Consider the following 25,830-nt stretch of genomic DNA (forward strand, 5'->3'; position numbering starts at 1 on the left):
ATATATATATATATATATTTTTTTTTTTTTTTTTTTTGGAGACAGAGTCATCGTCTGTCATCCAGGCTGGAGTACAGTGGCACAATGTCAGCTCACTGCAACCTCTGCCTCCATGCCCGGCTAATTTTTGTATTTTTAGTGGAGACGAGGTTTCACCATGTTGGCCAAGCTGGTCTCAAACTCCTGACCTCATGCTCCGCCTGCGTCGGCCTCCCAAAGTGCTGGGATTACAGGCATGAGTCACTGTGCCCAGCCAAAATATAATATATTAAGACTCAAAGGAAGATGGCTGTTCAGAAATGAAACTGAAACATTTCTTCTGCCATAGACAAAACGAAGGCAATAACTACAGGAGGTGAGAACAGGGTAATGTGCCTCCTTTTTGCACCATATATCTCAGGATAACTCTGTTTATGAGCTTCGCTGAGTCTTTAAGGTAACAAAAATCCTTGAGATATATCTTCTTAGACTGTAATGTAGATGATGTTGCTGCATTGTCAGAATCTTGCTCTTAAGAGGAAAAAGAGATTCTCTCTTAGTTTCCATTTCAGTTATTGTGCTGGATTATAGGCAAATGACAAAATGATCTTTTTTTTTTTTTTTTTTTTTGGAGACAGAGTCTTCACTGTCACCCAGGCTGGATGGAGTATGGTGACGGTGGCATGATCTTGGCTCACTACAACCTCTGCCTCCCAGGTTCAAGTGATTCTCTTGCCTCAGCCTCCCAAGTAACTGGGACTATAGGTGCACGCCACCACGCCTGGCTAGTTTTTTGTATTTTTAGTAGAAACAGTGTTTCACCATGTTGGCCAGGCTGGTCTGGAACTCCTAACCTCAAGTGATCTGCCCACCTCGGCCTTCCAAAGTACTGGGATTACAGGAGTGAGCCACTGCACCTGGCCAACAAAATGATCTTTGATGGGGTGGCGGGAGGGACCCACCTTACTTAAAGACGTCATGTGCATTGGAAGATTTGGAATTATTATTATTATTATTATTATTACATTTTCCTCTTTTTAGCCACATCTTATGCAACATGGTAGCACAAAGCCTGAGAAATAAAAACAAACCAAAATACAAGAGGTCAGAAGTTCCCCTGTGGAAGCCAGGGCAGAAATTTCACAAAGAGATGGAGCGATTTAGGACAAACTCCTCACCCCACCCCCTACTGTTACTGTTTGCTTGCCTTGATGTTTTTTGATTGTTTGTTTGTTTGTTGTTGTTGTTGAGACAGAGTTTCGCTCTGTCACCCAGGTTGGAGTGCTGTGGCATGATCTCGGCTCACTGCAACCTCTGCCTCCTGGGTTCAAGCGATTCTCATGTCTCAGCCTCCTGAGTTCAAGCAATTCTCGTGCCTCAGCCTCCCGAGTAGCTGGGATTACAGGTGCCTGCCACCATGCCTGGGTAATTTTTATATTTTTTAGTAGAGATGGGCTTTTACCATGTTGGCCAGGCTGGTCTTGAACTCCTGACCTCAAGTGATCCACCTGCCTCGACCTCCCAAAGTGCTGGAATTACAGGCATGAGCCACCGCATCTGGTCTCCTCACAGAGACTTTCTAACTCCTCCAAGCCTTCAGTCATCTCTTCTTTCTCTGATTGCCAGTTTTACCTGTTTCTCACATTTTAGCACTTAGAAAGTCAGCTCCTGGTTTGTAAATGGGCAGGTGTTTTCCAAAATTTGTTGGTAAAGCTTTTGTTCGGATATTCAAATTTATTTCCCCTTGAAACAAATATATCTACTTAGTAAATATCTGTGGAATTATCTTTTAAGCTATGAGTAGCAAAAAGGTGGCCTTTGTGTCACCCACCTACCCCTCCTCTTTAGCTCTCGGGGCAGACATCTGGAATTCTTCCTAGCACTGTTCCTGCTGATACCAGATACAACCGCAGTAGTTCATAACATGACCCTGCAGGTGCCCACAACCAAGCCATTGTATGAATCAATGCTGGGTGACGGCCAGCCTGACATCTCCGTCCACACTCCGAGCACGGTGCTGGGTGCTTCGGGGATACAGAGATGGCAGACCCAGTTTTGTTTCTTCTCTTGTGCCATTTTTTATATTCCAAAATGAATTATGATTTTTTCTGTACTTTTTTCTTTTTTCTTTTCTTTTTTTTTTGGGGGGGGGGGAGCGGAGTCTCACTGTTGAGCAGGCTGGAGTGCAATGGTGCGATCTGGGCTCACTGCAACCTCCACCTCCCAGGTTCAAGCAATTCTCCTGCCTCAGTCTCCCGAGTAGCTGGGACTACAGGCGCACGCCACCACGTCAAGCTAATTTTTTTTTTTTTTGTATTTTAGTAGAGACGGGATTTCACCGTGTTGCCCAGCCTGATCTCGAACTCCTGAGCTCAGGCAATCCTCCTGCCTCGGCCGGAGGGGATTATAGGCATGAGCCCCCGCACCTGGCCATTTCTGTACTTTTCATATTCCCCTTTTCAGCATAATGAATCCTCAAGGAGTCATGTGCAATACTGACCTAGAGAAGAGATCTGATTCCTTCTGGGGATCAGCAGGGGTCAATGGATGGGTGGCATTTGACTATTCCATAGGACTTCCACAGGAACACCTGCAGACACTGATGACGTTCTGGAACAGAAAAATAGTGTACAGAAAAAGTATTTCCTCAAATAGGAAATTTCAAAGTCTATCCAGAGAGCCACAAAGCCTATGAAGCAAATGTTCAGCCCATGCTTCTAGTTTCAGACTGTGGAATTTTGACTTCTTTTACAAGGAAAGTGACTCACAAGATGGCTATTCAGTTGAGGGACAGGGTCAGAGTTTTTGAGATGACTCAAGCCGCGGGGCAGAGGAGGAGTGGGATTGGAGAAAGGCAGGATGGAGGTGGAGAGATGGATTTGGAGGCCTTTGCTCTACCTAGCCCCACTGCGAGGTAACCAGAGCCTGTGCTGCAGGAGTGACGGTCACGAGGATGGAGAGGCGGGAAGCCATGTGAGTGACAGGCAGTGGGAAGTCACCTGCCAGTCACGGTGCTGACTTCTGGGAGCAAGGGCCTCTTGGCATGGAGGGAGAGGATGAAAAGAGTTTCCTTCCCTTTTTTCCTGAAGGCCGGGCTGGCCCTATGCAATATTTTGAATGGGGTTCTATTTGCCTTTGAACCCTTGTGTCATCCCCTCCTGCTCACTGGATGCCGGCTGTCTTTACAGGCCCCCTGGAGCCCAGAGCCCTCATCCTGGTCTGAACTCTCCACTGAGGTCCCCACTGTCTCCCCTCCCAGACAGCCTCTCCTTCCTCCTCCTCCACGCCACATTCTCTCATTTCACCACCACCAACAACCCAAAAGACCAAAAAACAAACCAACCTCTTCCATTTTTCCAAGCAGTGTGTTTGTTAGGAAAGCAGTCTGACCTAAAACCTATTTAAACAGTGGCAGGTGATCCTGGGACACTTAGCAAAGTATGTACATTTTTAAAAGAATCCTTATTACTTTAAAGAGTTTATCTGTATCATTTTAAAATGAAATTTAAAGATAAAATTATACAGAATCCTGGATGACAAGGTTGCTTTTAGAGGAAATACCGTGCTAGCTTCTTCCCTAAGATGTCTCTCCCCGTCACTTCCTTCCCTTCCACTTACTAAGTCATATTTCTGAAAATTCTCAAGTCTTCATAATGATTCTGGGTACAGATGGCAGTGGGGAGATGGGTAGGGCTAGAGTATGAACTATTCCGAGACAGTAGCCCCCCTTCTCCAGAGTTTTGCTTCTTGCAATTTCATTTATCTACAGTAAACCTCTATCAGAAAATATAACTCCAGAAACAAACAATTCATAAGTTTTAAATTGTGTGCCATTCTGATGAGAGTGGTGAAATCGCACGCTGTCCTGCTCTGTCCCGCCTGGGACGTGAATCACCCCTTCATCCAGTTTATCCACGCCGTCTACACTCCCTGCCCGTTAGTCACTACGTAGCCAGCTCCATGACCAGATCAACTGTTGGGGTATCACGGTTCTTGTGATCAAGCAATTGTATTCTGCTTCATGATTGCCCCATAGTGCAAGCGGTGATGCTGGCAATGCAGATACGCCAAAGAGAAGCCATACAGGGCTTCCTTTCGGTGGAAAGGTTCTTGAGGAAGGAAGGAAAAGTCGTATGCTGAGGTTGCAAGATCTATGGTAAGAACAAATCTTCTATCCTTAAAACTGTGAAGAAGGAAGAAGAAATTCGTGCTAATTTTGTCATCACCCCTCAAGCCGCAAAAGTTACAGCCACAGTGCATAAGTGCTTAGCTAAGATGGAAAAGGCATTAGATTTGTGGGTGGAAGAAGTGAACAGAAACATGTTCCGATTAATGGGGCCGGGTGCGGTGGCTCATCCCTGTAAGCCCAGTACTTTGGGAGGCTAAGGCGGGCAGATTACCTGAGGTCAGGAGTTTGAGACCAATATGGCCAACGTGGCAAAACCTCGCCTCTACTAAAAATACAAAAATTAGCCGGGCGTGGTGGTGCACTCCTGTTATCCCAGCTACTCAGGAGGCCGAGGCAGGAGAATCGCTTGAACCCAGGAGGTGGAGGTTGCAGTGAGCCAAGATTGCGTTATTGAACTCCAGCCTAGGTGGCAGAGCGAGACTTCATCTCAAAAAAGAAAAGAAAGAAACGTGGGGTTTGGTACATACCCCCCATGGATGGGGGCACTGTTGTAGATGAGGAGTTACAACTGAAGGGCCAGATAATAAGCATTTCAGGCTTTGCTAGCCAAACAGTCTTTGTTGCAACTGCTCACCTCTGCCTTTGTGCTTTGAAAGCAGCCATAAACAATAAGTAAATAAATGGGCATGACTGTGTTCCCCTAAAACCTGACAAAAACAAGTGCTGGGCCCGATTTGGCCCCCAGGCATGAGTCTGCTGAGCCCTGCTGTGGGTGATCATTTGTGAGCCTGGAACAGCCTTTTTGCTCCTTCCTGTGGGCTCACCAGCGTCTCAGCTTTGCCAACAGATCATCTTAAAGAAGCGCCTGCCCTTAGAAATACATGTCAGCAAAGCCCATGAACTCAACACTATTCCTATAAAGAAAGGAAGGAAGGAAGGAAGCAGCAAGAAGCTCATGTTGATCTGGGGAAGGCAGCAGAAGGCCGGAGAGTGCTGCCTGGAACTTAACAGTGAGCCCTGGACGGGTGCAGTGGCTCACGCCTGTAATCCCAGCCCTTTGGGAGGCTGAGGAGAGCGGATCACCTGAGGTCAGGAGTTCAAGACCAGCCTGACCAACATGGAGAAACCCTGTCTCTACTAAAAATACAAAATTAGCTGGGTGTGCTGGCGCATGCTTATAATCCCAGCTACTCAGGAGGCTGAGGCAGGAGAATCGCTTGAACCCGGGAGGTGGAGGTTGTGGTGAGCCAAGACTGTACCGTTGCACTCCAACCTGGGCAACAAGAGTGAAACTCCGACTCAGACCTAACAATAACAACAACAACTAGTGAGCCCCAAATGTAAACCACGATGCTTTTTTTTTTGGAAACAGAGTCTCATTCTGTCACCCAGGCTGGAGTGCAGTGGCGCGATCTCAGCTCACTGCAACCTCCACCTCCCATTTCAAGTGATTCTCTTGCCTCAGCCTCCCTAGTAGCTAGGATTACAGGTGTCCTCCACAACGCCCGGGTAATTTTTGTGTTTTTAGTAGACACAAGATTTCACTGTGTTGCCCAGGCTGGTCTTGAACCCCTGACCTCAAGTGATCCACTCGCCTCAGTCTCCCAGAGTGCTGGGATTACAGGCGCGAGCGACCATGCCCAGCCCCTGATGTCTTACTCTTCATCTATAACCTGCCTAAATGGCATGCCCAGTTAAAACAATCTTTTTCTGTTACAATAATCCATGTAAGAGTACAACACATTTTCTAAAAGGTTTATCTAGAAAAGAGCCTGGCGTGTTTACTGTTGCTGCTGAATTGGATTTGACTCCACTGCTGGATCAGGGCCCCCTCTGACAGTTCACCCCTTGCTTTCTTTCCTGCCAATTGTCCTGTTTACTACTTTTTTTTTTTTTTTTTTTTTTTTTTTGGCAACAGTGTCTGGCTCTGTCACCCAGCCTGGAGTGCAGTGGGACAATCTCGGCTCACTACAACCTTCATCTTCCGGGCTCAAGCTATTCTCCCGCCTCAGCCTCCTAAATAGCTGAGACTACAGGCATGTGCCACCACATCCAGCTAGATTTTGTATTTTTTGTAGAGACAAGGTCTTGTTGTGTTGCCCAGGCTGGTCTTGAACTCCTGGGCTCAAAACAATCAGCCCGCCTCAGCCTCCCAAAGTGCGGAGATGACAGGCGTGAGCGACTGTGCCCAGCCCTGTTTACTTCTTAGGGCTCTTTTACATGCCTTTCTTTTTTTAACAGCCTTCCCACCTGTACTTTTTACATGTCTTGAGATTTTCCTGTATGCATGTGTATGCGTGCACGCACACACACACCCCTGATTTTGTCATTCTGGTGTTCAAGGTAAAGCATATCATAGTCTCACTTCAGAAACACGTCCAATGCAATGAACCTGGTAGCCAACCCTGCTAAGAAATGACCCAAGGGTCTACCTTGAGTAGCCAGCCCCCAAGTCCAAAGAATAGCTCCAGACCCCACAGTTTTCTCACCCACTAGGTCATGGGACCACGGCAAGGGTGAGAGAGTTCCACTTCCCAGAGAATGCCTGTTACTACCTTACCTCAATTTGAAATCTGTACTAAGGATGAACACATGCATTCTCTTCCTTGACATCCACATCCCGTTTTTTTTGTTTGTTTGTTTGTTTGTTTGAGACAGAGTCTCGCTCTGTCGGCCAGGCTGGAGTGCAGTGGCAAGATCTCTGCTCACTGCAATCTCTGCCTCCCGGGCTCAAGCAAGTCTCCTGCCTCAGCCTCCCGAGTAGCTGGGATTACAGGTGTGTGCCACCACGCCCGGCTGATTTTTTGTATTTTTAGTAGAGATGGGATTTCACCATGTTGGCCAGGCTGGTCTTGAACTCCTGACCTCAGGTGGTCAACCCACCTTGGCCTCCCAAAGTGCTGGGATTACAGGCGTGAGCCACCATGCCTGGCCCTCCTGTTATTTTCAAAGAGCTGAGAGTTACTGTAGGACACTGTCCTCTCTTGGGAACGTGACATGTACAAACCCACTGCAAGAGGGTCAGTTGTGAGCTAATGACTGATTACATTCCTGTGCCCTTAAAGGTATTGCCTCAACTTTCTAAGGAATCAAGAGATCTCTTTAAATTTGAACGCATGAAAATAATCACTCTCAATGTGTGTTAAGCCCATTCAAATTGTTTGGGGATGATGAATGGGAGGAAACTGGAAATGGGCTTAGCTAGAACAAGGGCAGTATTAATTCATTTGCAGAGCCACAGCCTGAGCGTCGCAGTGGACATCAGCTGCAGCTCCCCCCACTCCCAGCTGCATCTGACGACCTCTGATCTATGCACACATGCCCTGCGTGTACCAGAGCACGCCCAGGGTTGACGAGTTTGACTTTCTGGTGTTACTTTAGTTCTGAATTACTCTCTTGGTTGGAAAGCAGTGGGTTGAGTGCAGCAGTAGATTCCTGTTTTAATTTCTACACGTAACTTGCAGGCTTCTTGCTACTTTGCACTGATTTATTGTTGTCCTGATTCCCATTTTCTGAATGGTTATTCATTCCCATCCCAGGCCTCTCTGATGACCATCTGGTTCTCCTTCGGTCACTCAAACATCTGCCCCAGAGATTTGGAAAATGAGCTTCCTTTGGCAACCTAAAAATAATCTTAGTGTGACTGAAGCCTGAAAGGGAAATCACCGCGTTCCACTGTCCTGTGGATACTGATCAGGGGGATGAGCCAACAGAGCTTCCTGGGGATTTGGAGCTTAGATGTCTTCTGTCACATCTGCAGATTTTTTCTTGTTTTTCAAGTCTTGGGAACCATAAAAACATGGTGAGAACTGGGTGCAACCAGTGCTGAAGTTTTCTTTGGGACTAGGCATGCTTGCACAAAGGAAACGGCTGGAGATAAAAGCCATGCTTTGCATGGTTTGTTTGTAAGGCTGCAAGAGCTAGCTGAGAAAGACAGAGGATACTCAGGATTGCGACATGATATTAGTCACAGCGTGTTCCAGGAGAGCTCACAAATGCTTTGAAACAGTTACAGGACGTTTCTAAGGACTAGACTTTTAGCTTGGACCCAAGAGGCCTGTCTCATGGGCAATGATGGTTTGCCCTCCACCCCTAGAAGGCGAAATTTGCCAGAAACTAAAACTCAGTCCCCGTGGTATTTCTCATCCAAAATTATTTCCAGCCACATCGTCTAGTGCAACTTTTCAGAGGTTCTGCAATGATATAAAATGTCAGCATCATAATAATGTTCAAATAAATTAAATGCCCTTGTAAGTCATAATCCAAAGATGTTAAAATCTAAAGTAATTAACATCTCGACTTAAATTTCCTTGACTTTTGTGTTTAAAAAAACCAAAGCCCTTAATGACCTCCTTTGATCTCTCCTATTTCTTATTTTGCTCTTTTTTTTTTTTTTTGAGACAGAGTCTTGCTGTTGTCGCCCAAACTAGAGTGCAGTGGCACAACCTTGGCTCACTGCAACCTCTGCCTCCTGGATTCAAGGAATTCTCCTGCCTCAGCCTCCAGGGTAGCTGGGATTATGGACATGCACCACCACACCCAGCTGATTTTTTATATTTTTAGTAAAGATGGGGTTTCACCAGGTTGGCCAGGCTGATCTGGAACTCCTGACCTCAAGTGATCCGCTGGTCTTGGCCTCCCAAAGTGCTGGGATTACAGGCATGAGCCACCACGCCCAGCCATTATTTTGCTCGTTCTTAGTTAAGGAGATCCTTGGTGCTTGATGCTGGAAAAAGATCATATTTTTCAGCATCTGCAGCCTGGGCTGTTTTCCACAGGAACAAATAAAGTTTTTTCCAGCTCCAAGAAAACTGAATTCATTCAACAGCAGGTCTCTCATGTGCTTTACTTTTTAGTGATATGCAAATAAATAAAAGTAAGTGGACTCTCAATAGTATCAAAACATTGTCCCCACGCCCTTGACATTTAGAAAAATGAGCCAAACCCCAGTCCCTAGACAGTTGTCCTAGGCAAGATTTTGTTCTTGGGACCTTGTTTAAATTTGCCAAAGGGGGTATCAAGAACTGTAGAAAGAAAGAAAGAAGAATACCTGAGCTTTTCCACAATAGTTTCGTGGATGCTGGCAGGAGACTTGAGATTCCGAGTCAGAGACAAACGACTTTATTACTCATGGCACAGCAGCTAGTTTTGGCTTCTCTAATCCCAGTTTAGGATTGAATCTCAGTTGAGGGCTTCATGTTCACATTATTTCCCCTTCCACCCGCAAGTCCTGTGGCAGTGACACAAGCTTGGGGGTGTGCACATGCAGTGGATTTGCATCACAGCTGAGGATCCCTGACCATAGGCAACCTCAGTCTTTTATGATGGGCTAGAAGCAGACCTGACCAACCTTTGCACCACAGGAAGATGCGCGCCTAGAAGCAGACCTGACTAACTTTTGCACCAGAGGAAGGACCTGTCCCTTCCTCCTGAGACACTTATCTAACATTCAAGGCTGTTCCCTCTACAAACATCCCTGGAAAGACAGATAATTCCATGTAACAACAGCCTCTGTCTCTGTTTGCAAGCCATGCAGAAATGCAAGAGACCCAGGGAGAATTATCTCCCAATAGGGCAGACCAGAGAGACTCAATAATACCAAGTAAAGGCAGGTTGATGAGGAAAAGATTCTTGGCTTCTCTTAAAGATGCCAGTCAGTCTGACAGTTGTCCGGAATTCACGGCCGTGAACTTAAACCCAATTGGCAGGAATCTTCCTCCCAACTGGAGATGGAGGGAAATCAACCCGGTCCTACTTCAAGTGCTTTCTTGAATACAAATTCAATAGCTTCTTGGTTTGCATTTTCACTTTGACATAAAAGTAAAGGGCTTCATGGCGTGCTACATTGGGTGTGGATGGTGCCTCTGATGGAGCTCTACCTTCTTAAAAGCAGGAATGTTCAGTCAGTCCCGAGCCACATTTTCCATTTCCACTGCCTCTTGGCATGGAAGTGCTTAGACTGAAGAAAGCTTCATCTCTCCTTCCACATTTGTTCAGCTGGAAAAACAGCCTCTGCAGATTCATGATCCAGACCTTCTGTTGATGATTCTAGAGCTTGTGCCCCTAATGAGCTAGTGAGGGCTAATACCTCTGCTGCCTGCTCCTTGAGATTAGTTTTTTCTCAGGTTTTGAGTGTCCCATGGGTTGCATGGCATTGCTTTCTCCTACATATTTTGGGGCAGTAATTGGATATGTCTGTAGTGATTCATATCCTTCCCCTTTAGGGAAGACTCACTTGAGTTTCCTTTTTACCTGCTGCTTAAATTAGTTCCATTTCTTCTTTATAGGCTTGCTTGCTAGATTTGGGTGCTTTTTTAAAAAGTATTTCTACTCTTTGTATTCTGGCTGAGACCTTTTTTTTCTAACATACTAATGTAGATAATAACATACAGGGTCTGTCCCTGTGAAAGAGATGAAATCAGTCAATGACTCTTCTATTTAGTGAAGTATCCATTGTTCAAAGGCATGCTGACCACCACTGGCTCTGCGTTAGTGAAGTCCACCTAGGAAATGTTCTCCTATCAGACCAGCATCAAGTTCTGGCCTATTCTCCTCCCACCAGGGCCCGCCCCCTTGGTTTTTCTCATATTTACTCCCTTTAGAGTGCCTCATTTCATGCATTTCTCAGCCCACTTTCATCAGAGCAATGACCGATAACTGTGTTCCTTCAGAGTTTACTGAGGATTTTTTTCATTCTTCTCGGTCTTCCTTGCGGTTTTGTCTTTTAATCTGTCCACACATGCCGATCTCTCTTGGGAGAGCTGTCCCAGATCATCCTTCTGAAGCTCTTCCTCTGCAGTCTTAAAATCGTTTCTCTCATGTTTTCTGGGCCTGGGATTCTACTCTCTTCCCTGTGGTTTTAGCTCTCTTAGGTAGATTTCTTCAGGTGCCCGTCACCCCCACTAATTTAGGAATAACAAAGCATCTCCCTACTTTCGTGACACCCTCTTTAAGATAGGAACCATCAAGGGTCTTTTCCATACATCACTGTGCTCTGGGACTTCACAATCCCAGTTACTCCTCAGACTGTGGAACCTGTTGTCTAAGATCTCCTCTTCTAAGGGAGTGTCCCTTTTTTCTCTAGTTAGTCATCATGTATTCCTTTGTTTTCTATTTTCCACTGCTCCTATTCTGATCAGAGGACCAGAGTATGTTTTCAGATCCTCCTTGTTCTTGTGCACAAACCTGATTTCTAAAAACTGAGCATATCAGACACATGCCTTTAAAATGCCTTTTTAGCTGTGAGTTTTGCAGTAATTTTATTAAAGGGCTTTTTTTCTTTCCCCCGTCTCCAAAGAAGATGGCATGTCTTTGGATTTCCGTTGGGTTTTCTTTATTCTTTAATGAAATCTGCCACCTCTCCATGGGTATGAAGTTGAAATGTATATCTCTGCAGTCTAGAGCTACAGTCTATGTAATCATCAAATCTGGAGGCACCCTGAGACCTGGGGGGAGAAAACTTGGGCCTTTTTATTGTTTTAATTTCAACTAAACCTTACCTATGTTCTTATGATACACATTAGGTACTCTACAATGAATTCCTTCTTAATCCTCATGATAACCCTATAAGACAACTGCAAGGGAATTTTAACCCTTTAAACATAAATAAGATTGTTCCTATTTCACATAATGAAAAAACTGCCTTGGATATCAATCATCAATATGTTACAGGCACAATCCATGCTGCTGCCTATGGCACATGTAAATTGCATTATACTCTGCATCCACGTCCTGTGCTTATTATAGTTTATACATTGAGCAGAACAAGTTTCCTTAAATCACTGATTAAAATATGTATACTCTGAATAGGGAGCAACATGACAGTCTCCCTTATTTGTTGGCTGGTGGGCTACTCAGGTGCAGCTGAGAAGCTTTCATTTCTTCCCTTCTTCATTCCTGAAGTAAACGTAGGGGAGAGCAGAAAGAACTGGGAAGTCGCAGCTTAGCTGTGTGTCCAGTTTCACTGGAGGGTGGTTCTTTTGGCCCAGGGCAGTGGTGAATTCCAGAGGCCCAGCCCAGGCCCTGTTCCCCATCCATGAACCTGGTCTCTGTGTTCTTCGTTAGCTTTCCTGTTGATTCTGATGCACCTCAAAGTTTCCCTAGGCCATTCTCAGCCCCTGAGAATCTGCCTAGGAATCAGACCTGTGTAAATCAGTGGCCACGTCAGTCATCTTCACTCTCTCGGTCGTTTCTTGGGCCACTGCTTCCGCCTTCATGCCCACTTCCAGAAGTCCTCTTTTGGCACCTCCTGAGCTCTGGGGGAGTTCTCTGTGTGAATGTTCACCCTTCTCCAATCCACACTTAGGATTCAGCTTTCTCAAGTCAGATCCATTGCCACATCGTCGTCAGCTTGCTGGTTTCCAGAATTTGTTGCTTTTGTCTTCTGTTTTCTTTATCCTTGTGAATTTTGTCTGTCTTTTCCTAAAAAAATATTTTCCCTGTCATGTTCGTGTGGTCTCAAAGGGAAATCAGGAGAAATCTGCCACCTTTAGTCAGAAACCTATGTTATTTAATTCCCAAATGCAGGCCCATTTTTCAGATGAGGACACTGATGCTCAAAGAGGTTGACTGACGTGCCTAAATTGCAGTAAAATGGTATACTCAGGATTTGTGCCCAGGTAGCTGGCCGGATTTTCAACCACTGTGTCCCACCACCTCTCTACAAAATCAGATGTTAAAGATGCTGCTTCTCTCTGCTGTGTATGTTATAGGTGTGGAAAATGTTGCAAACAGGAAGGCTCTACCGTGGAAATTGGCAAATTCTGTGAGACTCCATTAATACAATGGGATTGTTTTGTACTACACTTGATGTTAGCCAAAAGGCCGAGAAGCAATAATGGCATTGTTTTGTAACACATGAATTAGAAACTGCGCATGAATAATAGATTTTATCAACTGTTTCGCTGAACTGAAGGCCTTCCAGGAGAACGTTTTGCAAATTTCATTTCAGAACAACTAAAATGACATCATTTCCAGAACAGTTTGCTCTGTGCATCGGGAACAAAACCACACACAGAAAAGGGACTCTCTTAAGAGTGTGGACATTTTCAGAAAATAGTCACGAAAGTGTAATCAAAATTGCATTTTATATTGCTACTTCCTGACATAATCTGGAATGAATGTGTCTAAGCAACCCACTTCCTGTTCAGTGAGTTACAAGTCATCTAATGTCACAACAAACTCAACGAAAAACCAGTTTTTTGTTACAAGAGGAAACGTTCCATTTAAATTCATTCCCCACTGCTAACCCTTTCAGTGTGTTCTGAAATAAAATGTCACTCCTTCCTTGAGCTCAACAGTCTCTGCTGGCAACTCTTTGAGATATCTCTAGGTCCATTCTTACTGGTTCCAGCTACAGGCATTAGGTAGCCACATACACCATCTCTTTTTCTCTTTTTTTGAGACAGAGTCTCACTCTTTTGCCTAGGCTGGAATGCAGTGGCGCGATCTTGGCCCACTGCAACCTCAGCCTCCTGAGTTCAAGCGATTCTTCTTCCTCAGCCTCCCAAGTAGCTTGGACTACAGGCACTCACCACCACATCTGGCTAATTTTTGTATTTTAGTAGAGACGGGGTTTCGCCATGTTGGCCAGGCTGGTCTCGAACTCCTGGCCTCAAGAGATCTGCCCTCCTCGGTCTTCCAGAGTGCTGGGATTACAGGCGTGAACCACCACATCTGGCCCACGTATACCATCTTTAGCATAGGATTTCTTTGGCATAAAAAACTTTACTGGCATTTTGTAGATCATAGAAACTGAATCTGTCTGTCGTGACCAGAAACCTTTCAGGCAGGCTGCTTTCCTTCTCGGGTGCTCATAAGTGCTTGTACTGTCTCCAAAATGTCTCTGGTCCTAGGAAAACCTGGGGCTGTGTTGGGAAAATAAAGGAGAAGACAGATGGAGAAAACTACTTAAGTCCAGAAACAATAGACTGGCATGGTTTTCCTCGCTTGGCATGAGCATCTCAGACAGACTTTCCAGCGTCTGGGGCCTTGGCCACTGTGTAATAAGCTACCCATGTAGTAGGCACCAGAGGAGGCAATGTCTTGCAAGCCAGGGAATCCCTTTCTCTGCAGGTCCATAGCCTGGGTCAGGTGGTATTACCAGAAGGAACCAGGAATTTTTTTTTTTAGACACAGAGTCTCGCTCTGTCACCCAGGTTGGAGTGCAGTGGCGCAATCTCAGCTCACTGGAACCTCTGCCTCCCAGGCTCAAGTGATTCTTATGTCTCAGCCTTCAGAGTAGCTAGGATTACAGGCACGTGCCACCATGCACAGCTAATTTTTGTATCCTTAATAGAAATGGGATTTCACCATGTTGGCCGGGATGGTCTTGAACTCCTGGTCTCCAGTGATCCGCCCATCTCCACTTCCCAAATTACTGGGATTACAGGTGTGAGCCATCAAGCCCGACTGGAACCAGGAATTTAACTCACTCTCTGGTAATTGTGGTTCACAGTCTGGAGACCTTCTGGAAAGAACCTGGAGACAGGTTCCTTGCATAAAGTTTTTAAGTCAAGCAAAGGGGGAGGCTCTAAGGCTTTTCTCTGGATTCTTCCGTTTGTATGCGGCCTAGAACTCAGGCCTGTCTCAGAGATGGCTCTTTCTTCTCTGTGTATGTATTGATGGCAGGATTTGGGGTTGGGAAAGACATCCCTCCAGGAAATCTCTAAAATCACCCTCAAGATTCTGTTCCTGCTTTTTCTTCATCATTTAAACCTGGAAACCTGCCAGTCCTGATAAGGTAATATGAATGCAACAAATGTATTACCTTTGTTTTATATGTCAGAATTAATTTGTTTTCTCAGTGCCCCTTTCTCAATTTTGCCTACATTGCCTCATTCTCAGACCTTTTTATTCCTCTTTCTAACCCAGAAAGATACTTGAACTTGAGAAGGAAGAGGGAATCTTCCAAACTTTATATACTGTATACATAATTTGTATATAAACAATTACTTCTTAAAAGAGATTACCTGTGGAATTACTCTAACCGCTTACTTGATACGTTTTTATATATTGAATTTTTGTTTTCTTTTTTGAGAAAGAGTCTAGCTCTGTCACCTAGGATAGAGTGCAGTGGCGTGATCTCGGCTCACTGCAACCTCCGCCTCCCAGGTTCAAGTGATTATCCGGCCTCAGCCTCCCAAGTAGCTGGGATTACAGGTGTGTGCTACCACGCCCGGCTAGTTTTTGTATTTTTAGTAAAGACAGGGTTTCACCATGTTGGCTAGGCTGGTCTTGAACTCCTGACCTCAGGTGAATTTTTTTTTAAGAGAAAGGGCCTTGCTATGTTGCCCAGGCTGCTGATCTTAACCTCCTGGGCTCAAGTGATCCTCCTGCCTCAGCCTCCTGAATAGCTGAGACTACAGGCACCTGCCACTGTACCCAGCTATATACTGAATTTAATATACAATATATAATTTTCATTACCTGTTAACTTGAGGGTGAGGAGTGGCACCATAATTACATCACCTTTTGATAGCTGGTGAGACAAAATGCAAATCAAGAAGCTTTTGAATACATACAAAAAGCACTTTAAGTAGGACCAGGTTGATTTCTCCCAACCCCAATTGGGAGGAAGGTTCCTGCCAACTGAGCTTAACTTAGTAGTCATGAACTCCAGACAACTGTCAGGCTGAATGGCATCTTTAAGAGAAGTCAGGAATCTTTTCATCATCAACTTTTGTTGTTGTTGTTGTTGTTGTTTTTGAGATGCAATCTCGCTCTGTCGCCCAGGCTGGACAGTGGCGCTAGGTCAGCTCACTGCAAGCTCCGCCTCCTGGGTTCACACCATTCCCCTGCCTCAGCCTGCTGAGTAGCTGGGACTATAGGCAACCGCCACCATGCCTGGCTGATTTTTGTGTTTTAGTAGGGCGGGGGTTTTCACCATGTGGCAGATGGTCTTGATCTCTGACCTCTCGTGATCTGCCCGCCTTGGCCTCCCAAAGTGTTGGGATTACACCCAGTGAGCCACCCTTGACATTTCTTTTTTTTTTGAGATGGAGTCTCGCTCTGTCACCCAGGCTGTAGTGCAGTGGCAGGATCTTTGCTCACTGCAACCCCTCCCTCACCAGGTTCAGATGGAGTTCTCTGCCTCCATGCCTCGATGGCTGAGGGATTCTGGCCTCCTTCCTGCCTTAACTAACTTTTGTATTTTTAGTAGAGGCAGGTTTTTGCTGTATTAGCCAGGATGGTCTCAATCTCCTAACCTCATGATCTGCCCGCCTCTGCCTCTGGGCATGAGCCACCGCGCCCAGCCTCATCAACCTTTCTTTACTTGATATCTTATATGTCTTTTTAAGTATGTATATCTTCCTTAGTGAGAATATTCCCTATTTTAATGTAAGACTTTTTTCCTCTAGAACCTCAAAGGAAAATAAAATTTCAAATGGGAAGGTTTATTGTTTGACGTATCTCAAAGGTCTTGTATATGTACATTTACCCCCCAGTTTTTTATAAACACTCTCAAAGTGCATGCGTCTCATTTTCTTTAGTAAATAGGGGTTCGGTTTTGTTTTTAGCATGTTTGGTTTGTCTAGGATGGAGGACCCAGTGAGCCTTGGGATCAGACTTTCTGCATCACCTCCTGGGGTCACACAGCTTCCGGACGTGTGGGCTGACCTCATGTTGACGCCTCCAGGGTGCCTGGACTGGGCTTGATTCCAGGAGCCGTCTGATCAATACTCAGGAGCGTAGCACACAGAACATTTGGTTGACTAAGATGTATAGCTGCCACAAAATCAAATTTTTACTGTATTTTAGAAACCTTAGAATTGGATTTGAATTTCTGGTTTAATATTTGTTGCAACTTGCATTGTTGGAAAAAGCACTGGCCCACGGGTCAAGAGACCTGGGCTCGCATTGTAGCTTTGTAGTTGACCACTGGGAGACCACCTGGGTAACTGACCAACAAGTGTCCTCAGCTGTAGGATGGAAGACGAAGTGGCCCTGGGGGCCCTGGTTCCATGCTGGGCGGTGAGACGCGTGCTGGGGAGGACCGGGGGCCCTGGTTCCATGCTGGGCAGTGAGACGAGTGCTAGGGAGGACTGGGGTCCTGGTTCCATGCTGGACGGTGAGACGCGTGCTGGGGAGGACTGGGGGCCCTGGTTCCATGCTGGGCAGTGAGACGCGTGCTGGGGAGGACTGGGGGCCCTGGTTCCATGCTGGGCAGTGAGACGCGTGCTGGGGAGGACTGGGGGCCCTGGTTCCATGCTGGGCGGTGAGACGCGTGCTGGGGAGGACTGGGGGCCCTGGTTTATGTGCTAGGCGGTGAGCGTGCTGCAGAAGGGGAGGACTGGGGGCCCTGGTTCCCATGCTGGTGAGAGGCAGCGTGCTGGGGAGGACTGGGGGCCCTGGTTCCATGCTGGGCGGTGAGACGCGTGCTGAGGAGGAATTGGCCAATGCAAGGCGTTGTGAATGCAGTTTATCTGAAGGGTTGGGCTTTGATCCCGTGATCCTTTTTTCTCTATACTTACATATTCCTATGCTTGAGCCTTGAGATAACATTGTGGAGGGGGACAGCATAAGTCATCGCAGGCTGGGCTCTCCCATCAGCTCTGTGCTTTTTGCATTTCAGATGCCCGGGACAGATGAACCCCAAGATGTGTGCGGTGCTGAGGAATCCAAGGGGAACTTGGAAAGTCCCAAACAGGGCAGCAATAAAATCAAGCTCAAGAGTCGCCTTTCAGGTAGGTGGGGGCTCTGTCTGATGCAGCCTGCCTAAGATGAGCTTTCAGCCTCAGGAGCGGGGAGATGAAGCCATTGCTGGTATGAGCTCTTGTCTTCTTTAAAACCTCAAAATCATTTGTTCCTTAGACGGTACATACCCCAGGCATAACTGCATTCAGCCTCCTGCCTGTGTGAACTTTTTTTTTTTTTAAGTCATAACAAAGTGCATGGCAACATTTCTGTGTGTCTCTGTGTCCTGAAACATAACTTATGTTTGGTTCATTTACTTCGATCAGATTTCAGATGATCCTTTTCAATGTGGCGTTAATATCAAATCTGCATTTCAACTAAGCAGGAAAAAGATAGGATGGAGTTGCAGCTTTTAGAGCAAATCGACTCTATATCTCCTGGGCATTTCCTTACGGCAGCTGGCCTGGGCCCAGAGAGAGAAAGTCAGCATTGAAAGCAGTGGTTCTGTGCAGGAGGCACCTTAGAACTTTCGTGTATCATTATGAAAGGTTTTTTTTTTTTTTTTTTTTTTTTTTTTTCTGAGATGGAGTCTCGCTCTGTCACCCAGGCTGGAGTGCAGTGGCACGATCCCGGCTCACTGCAACCTTCGCCTCCCAGGTTCAAGCAATTCTCCTGCTTCAGCCTCCTGAGTAGCTGGGATTACAAGCGCCCGCCACTGTGCCCGGCTAATTTTTTTGTGTTTTTAGTGGAGACAGGGTTTCACCATGTTGGTCAGGCTGGTCTTGAACTCCTGAGCTCGTGATCTGCCCGCCTTGGCTTCCCAAAGTGCTGGGATTACAGGCGTGAGCCACACCACGCCCGGCGAAAGGCATTTTTTTAGGTACATGATGGGTCTTTTCCTCCGTTAAAAAAAAAAAAAAGTAAAAATTGTATTGTATGGCTTTGTTGATATAAAAATACAGCTGGAGGCCGGGCGCAGTGGCTCATACCTGTAATCCCAACATTTTGGGAGGCCGAAACGGGCAGATCACGAGGTCAGGAGATCAAGACCATCCTGGCCAACATGGTGAAACCCCAGCTCTACTAAAATAAATAATAATAATAATAATAATAATAATAATAATAATTAGCCGGGCATGGTGGCGTGTGCCTCTATTCCCAGCTACTTGGGAGGCTGAGGCAGGGGAATCGCTTGAACCTAGGAGGCGGAGGTTCGGTGAGGCCAGATCACACCAGTGTATTCCAGCCTGGTGACAGAGCAAGACTCCTTCTCAAAAAAACAAAAAACAAACAAACAAAAGATACAGCTGGATTCATCAGTGTCTATTCATTGCTATTGTGTTTATTTTTTTCCGCTTATTTAAAAAGATATTTAAAAGGAAACACTTCTGTGGATCCCTGAAGGTGGCATGGGCCCTCAGCACTGTGCCTGCTGGCTTAGTGGGAAAGTCGGCCTTGGCTCCCCCTACAGTGGTCATCTGGGACAGCAGGAAAAGCAAGGGTTTTAAAGCCTGGCAGAACTAGGTTTAGCCCTCAGCTGCTGAGTTACCCTGTGACCGTAGACTAATGATTTAATCTCCCTGAACTTCCACTCCCTCACCTGAAAAAAGAGGAGAACACCCTGACTTTGAAAGGCTGAGCAGATTTTTAAGAAATGTACATTAAAGCATTTAGCACAATGTGTAGTATGTTAATGTTCAAAAAACATTTACGTCCCCTTCCGGCCACCCAGATTGGTGGAGAGGGCATGCCCGCACTGCTCCAAGTTTATTCTCAGAGAAGATGGCAGGTATAAGACAGTGAAATACATCTTTTTAAAAAAACATCTGGCTGGGGACAGCGGCTCACGCCTGTAATCCCAGCACTTTGGGAGGCCGAGGCAGGTGGATCACCTGAGGTCGGGAGCTCGAGACCAGCCTAGTCAACATGCCAAAACTCCATCTCTAGTAAAAATACAAAAAAAAAATAAAAAATTAAAAAATAAAAAAAATTAGCTGGGCATGGTGGTGGCATGGGCCTGTAATCCCAGCTACTCAGGAGCCTGAGGCAGGAGAATCACTTGAACCCGGGAGGCAGAGGTTGCAGTGAACCAAGATTGTGCCACTGCTCTCCAGCCTGGGCATCAGAGCCAGAATCCATCTTTAAAAAAAAAAAAAAAAAAATCTAATTGACAGAATGAGTTATTTTGTGCTCATGACTCAGAATAATTAGACAGTGTTACACTTGAACGAGTGTTATAACATGGATTGGGGAACTAAAGGAGTGGTGATGGCCAGAGGCTGATAAGGAGAAGAGTCTGAAGGGAGCCGGTGACCAGCCCCTTCCAGCCCTGAGGAAGAATAAAGAGAAAGTCGTTTAAGGCCTTTGTGTTTGGGGCAAGGGAGTCACCAGGGCACAGAGGAGGCCTTCCTGTTGGCCGTCTTGGCAGAGTTGTTCAGGACCTTATAAATGGGTTCCCAGGGAGGTGCCCAGAGCTCTGAGGAAATACAGGAGCCTCTGAAACCAGCGAGGTCACATTCCTCATTTTATGGATGAGACCGGAGAAGTTCAGAGGATCCCAAAGGTCACTCAGTCAATGCCGGGAAAAAGATCTGCCTCCCAGACAGAATTCTCCTTCCCTGCCCTTTGGCTTCTGGGAAATCTTGAAAAGAATTCTGTTCCGGGGAATCTTGAAAAGAATTCTGTTCCCCGATCTGGGGCTTTATCGATACAGATACGGGGAAGGGGAGCTGGAGGGCCTTCCAGATGTGTGATGCTCTGAGTCTGCTCATACTGCTTAATTCAGAGCAAGTGGTGTATTTGGCTGAGTAGTTATTCCAGGGCTGGCCACTGTTTGCCACAAATGGATGCCACCTTCTCCTCTCCTGTATCCTTCCCAGACATTCAAGGCCACAATGAGGAAACGTAGCATGGAGGAGGAAGCACATGCATGAATCCAGCAGAGCTAGGTCAGTTCCCACATCCACCACCTCTGGTTACATGACCTTGGTCAGGTGACTTTCTTAAATCTCAGTTTCTTTATCTATAAAATGAGGGTTATGTTATATATTTATTTTGCCAATAAACATGAGTGCGTTCTAGGTGCTGTGCCTTGTTGAACGGTTGCTTTGGAAGAACGCATATGGCACTGCCACTCCACGGTGTGGCAGCAAAAAGCCCTCGCCACGAGGTGGCTGCCACTATTATTGCCACTGTCATTTTTTTTTTCTTTTTCTTTTCTTTTTTTTTTGAGATGGAATTTTGTCTTGTCACCCAGACTGGAGTGTGGTGGTGTGATCTCAGCTCACCGCAACCTCTGCCTCCCAGGTACAAGTGATTCTCGTGCCTCAGCCTCTCAAGTAGCTGAGACTACAGGCACATGCCACCATGCCTAGCTAATTTTGTATTTTTAGTAGAGACGGGGTTTTACCATGCTGGCCAGGCTGGTCTCAAACTCCTTACCTCAAGTGATCCACCTGCCTTGGCCTCCCAAAGTGCTGGAATATCAGATGTGAGCCACCTGCATGACCTAACCACTCTCATCATTATTATGATGTTTGTTGTCATTTTCATTTTCATTCTTATTGTTCTCCTTCCGTCTCAAGAGAGGAAGAATGGGTTTGAATGGGTTCAGACAGGAAGGCCTTCTAGGCTGGGCGCGGTGGCTCACTCCTGTAATCCCAGCACTTTGGGAGACTGAGGTGGGAGGATCACCTAAGGTCAGGAATTCGAGACCAGCCTGGCCAACATGGTGAAACCCCGTCTCTATTAAAAATACAAATATTAGCTGGGCATGGCGGCGGACACCTGTTATCCCAGCTACTCAGGAGGCTGAGGCAGGAGAATCGCTTGAAACCAGGAAGCAGAGGTTTCAGTGAGCTGATATCGTGCCATTGTACACCAGCCTGGGCAGCAAGAGCAAAACTCTGTCTCAAAAAAAAAAAAAAACACAGAAGACCTTCTAAAGAACTTACAGTCCCAGTGCAAGGCAGCACACATGTACACACAGTGATGAGCACCATGAGGCACACACAAGAGGTCCAGGGAGTAGGTAAGTTTGTCTGGGTCTCAAGGATGCAAGATAAAAGAGGGGCAGTATGCTGGGGGAATTTGGTAGACTGGAAGCGGGGACAGTGGTCTAGACTTGGGACAAAATGAATGAGAGATGTTTAGGGATACTGGGGAAAAAAATTAATTCAGTAAGTTTTTGGCAGCTGTTTTTCCTCCCCAGCCACTTGAAAAAGCCAAGAGAATCTGACAGTCACAATGCTTCAATCCAAGAGAGTTTGTCAGAGTCATTAGGGAAATGGACAGCAGAATTTTTGGGTGGGAGATGATGATGGTGCAGGGAAAGTGGGTAAAACTTCACGTAATATTTATATGCTCCACAGTTTTAGAAAGAAGAGCACAGATCTCTCCTTCGACAACCGTCAGGATAGATCAGCAGACTCTTAGAGTGGATAGTGGAAGATAAGTCTGTAAAAGTAATTTAGAGACACATTAAAGAGGCTTAAGGAATTGGGCTTTGATTCAGTGCTGTGAAATACGTTCATTCTAAAGATATTGACATGCAGATTTTTAATGTGATGAGCTCTTAATTTGTCCTGTAAACTTGGATATTTCATGTTTTCTTAAAATGAATCACTCTGGTATCCACATATCAGCATATTATCTATAGATGCTATTGTATATGGTTTTTCTTCTGTTGATGACAAGTGCCTCCCTGTCAGCTCAAAAGCCATTTTCTACTAATACATCTTTTTCAGATGAGTAAGCATGCCAAGAGAGATGAATCTGGTTCTGAGTTAGTATTAAGTCATGAATTATTAAAGAGCTTCTGTAGAGGTTCCAACTCTTTCCACTCAGGTTTTGCCCAGACTGGCTGCAAAATAACTAAAGCAACATCGTCTCTTATTTCATGGAACATTTTTCTGATATTCTAACCTGGGTTTTCCTTACTTCATATCCCTTTCTTGTCAGCAGAGTTTCCTTTTAATTTTGGTGCTTTCAGTTTATCTATGGCAAGATCTTAGATTTGTGATCTTTCTTTCCATCTCAAAAAAGATGGAGTCTTGCTCTGTTGCCCAGGCTGGAGTGCAGTGGCATGATCTCAGCTCACTGCAACCTCCCCCTCCCGGATTCAAGCGATTCTCATGCCTCAGCCTCCTGAGTAGCTGGGACTACAGGCGCACGCCACCACACCCAGCTATTTTTTTTGTATTTTTAGTAGAGACAGGGTTTCACCATGTTGGCCAGAATGGTCTCGATCTCTTGACCTCGTGATCCACCCACCTCGGCCTCCCAAAGTGCTAGGATTATAGGCGTGAGCCACCGTGCCTGGCCTGTGATCTTTTTAAAAACAAAATTTGTCTTGATTGCAAAGCAGTTTCATATGTTTGGAAACATGTATCACAAAATAAATATTTAACTTTTAAAAACAACAAACCTTTAATGGCATTCGTTGTCATATGACTGTATCAGCTTTCTTCCAACTTTCTATCACTTTTAATAACTCATCAATATTTTTTAAAACAATAATCTTGTTTTATTCAGTGCAAAACTTTCAGAGAAGTATTTAGGTAAATTGAAATTTTAGGTAATCAGAGGAAACATTACCTAGTCTAGGTGATGAATTTGATATATGAAGAATCTGTATATACACACAAACACATATGTATACACATGTACACATGCATACAGATATGTATTATATCATATAAACATTGTAATATGATTATAGTTATATTCATATGTAATTGATACATCATTTAAGATTAAAGTCCCTAAATTTTTGTATTTTAAAATAATGTAATATAGACTAGGTATTGATAAAGTCTTTAAAATTGTTACTATAGAAGTTTTTGTTTTTGTTTTTTGAGACAGTCTCTCACTGTGTAACCCAAGCTGAAGTGCAGTGGTGTAATCTCATCTCACTGCAACCTCAACCTCCTGGGTTCAAGCAATTCTCTGGCCTCAGCCTCCTGAGTAGCTGGGACTACAGGTGCGCGCCACCACGCCAGGCTAATTTTTTTTTTTTTTTTTGAGACGGAGTCTTGCTCTGTCACCCAGGCTGGAGTGCAGTGGCCGGATCTCAGCTCACTGCAAGCTCCTCCTCTCGGGTTCACGCCATTCTCCTGCCTCAGCCTCCCCAGTAGCTGGGACTACAGGCACCCGCCACTTCGCCCGGCTAGTTTTTTGTATTTTTTAGTAGAGACGGGGTTTCACCGTGTTAGCCAGGATGGTCTCGATCTCCTGACCTCATGATCCGCCCGTCTCGGCCTCCCAAAGTGCTGGGATTACAGGCTTGAGCCACCGCGCCTGGCCTAATTTTTTGTATTTTAGTAGAGATAGGGTTTCACTTTGTTGCCTGGGGTAGTCTCGAACTCCTGAGCTCAGGCAATCCGCCCACCTCAGCCTCTCAAAGTGCTGGGATTACAGGCATGAGCCACCGGGCCCAGCCTAAATTGTTACTATAGAAGTATCTTTAAAAGAACACAAAATTACAAACCATAAAGTTTTTTAAAAGACATACTGTACTACATTAAAATGATGAGCTGTTTTTTCAAAATATACGTTGAGACAGTGAAAAGGCAAAGTGTAGACATGGGGAAGATATTTACAATCCATAGATCCCACAAAAGACCCTTATTCAAGTTACTTTAAAAATGGGCCAGGCACAGTGGCTCACGCCTGTAATACCAGCATTTTGGGAGGCCACGGCAGGGAGATCACCTGAAGTTAGGAGTTCACGACCAGCCTGGCCAACATGGTGAAATCCCATCTCTACTAAAAATACAAAAATTAGCCAGCTGTGGTGGTGCGCACCTGTAATCCCAGCTACTTGGGAAACTGAGGCAGGAGAATCGCTTGAACCTGGAAGATGGAGGTTGCATTGAGCAGATTGGACCACTGCACTCCAGCCTGGGCAACAGAGTGAGACTCCATCTCAAAAAATAAAAAGAAAACACCAATAAATAAATAAAAATATCTATAGATCAATAAAAAAGATATCCAATTTTAAAATGGGCAAAAGACTTGTTCAGGCGCTTTAAAACTTTACAAAAGGAACACAGCCAATGAATGTATGAAAAGAATCTTGATCTCGTTAGTCATCAGTGAAATGCAATTTAAAAAACACAAATGAGTACCATCATATATTCCAGAATGGCCAAAATTAAAGACTGACATTGTCCAGTGTGACAAAGATGTGGAGATTCTAGAACTTCCCCATGCTGCTGAAACAGTGTAGCCCAGAGACTCCACTCCTAGGTGACATCTAATGCCGTGTGAGAGAATATTTATTAACGAGATATTCTAGATCAAGGGTCAGCAAGCTATAGTCCACAGCTCTATTTGTAGGGCTCACAAGCTAGAAATGCTTTCTACGTTTTTAGTAGGTTGTTAAGAAAAAGAAGAAGAAGAAAAATAATATGCAACAAAGACCATTTGTGGCCCACAAAGCCTAAAATGTGGCAAAAAGCTTGCCAACTCTTTACCGAAAAAAGTGAACATACCAAAAAATTTTGCCAAAAATCTTTGCTGACCCTTGTTCTGGATCTAAAACTGGAGACAAGCCAAATGTCCACCAACAATAGAATGGATAAGTAAATTGTGGTATGTTTAGACAATGTGTTTAGACAACGGAATAGCCTACAGAATGGGGATGAACAAGCTATTGGCATGCAACAGCGTGGCTGACTCTCATAAACAAATGCTACGAACAGGAGCCAGACAAAAAGTATGTATCGTGTGTGTTCATTGACGTAAAATTAAAAAACAGATAAAAGTAATCTGTAATGTTAAAAGCCGGGATAATGGTTACCCTTGGGTGAAGGATGGTTTGTAGCACAAAGGATGCTTTTGAGGTCCTGGTTAATATTCTGCTGCTTGATCTAGGTTTTGGTTATGGGTATATGAAATTTCATTGAACTGTACACTTATGATTTGTGCACATTTCTATAAGTTGTTATACTTTAATTAAAAGTTTATTTTAAAAGTCATGCCTATACTTGGGAAAAAAAGCATCTGCACCAACAATGAAACTGTACCAATCACAAAATGATATTCCTCCATCATCAGGAAATCATCTACTAAGAGCCTTCTCACTA

General features: G+C 45.1%; 1 protein-coding gene across 7 annotated transcripts in view; it reads left to right on the forward strand.

Moving 5' to 3' along the window:
* The window catches only part of PDZD2 (PDZ domain containing 2), a 472,962-nt gene that overhangs the window by 383,125 nt on the left and 64,007 nt on the right, over window positions 1–25,830 (forward strand). For all 7 annotated transcript variants that reach the window (XM_009208211.4, XM_009208214.4, XM_009208215.4 and 4 more), the window contains one exon: window positions 17,682–17,793. In XM_009208211.4, coding sequence (XP_009206475.2) covers window positions 17,682–17,793 — 112 coding nt within the window. The remainder of the gene's footprint in view (window positions 1–17,681; window positions 17,794–25,830) is intronic.

Source organism: Papio anubis, chromosome 5 (genome assembly GCF_008728515.1).
Source record: "Papio anubis isolate 15944 chromosome 5, Panubis1.0, whole genome shotgun sequence".
NCBI lineage: Eukaryota > Metazoa > Chordata > Mammalia > Primates > Cercopithecidae > Papio > Papio anubis.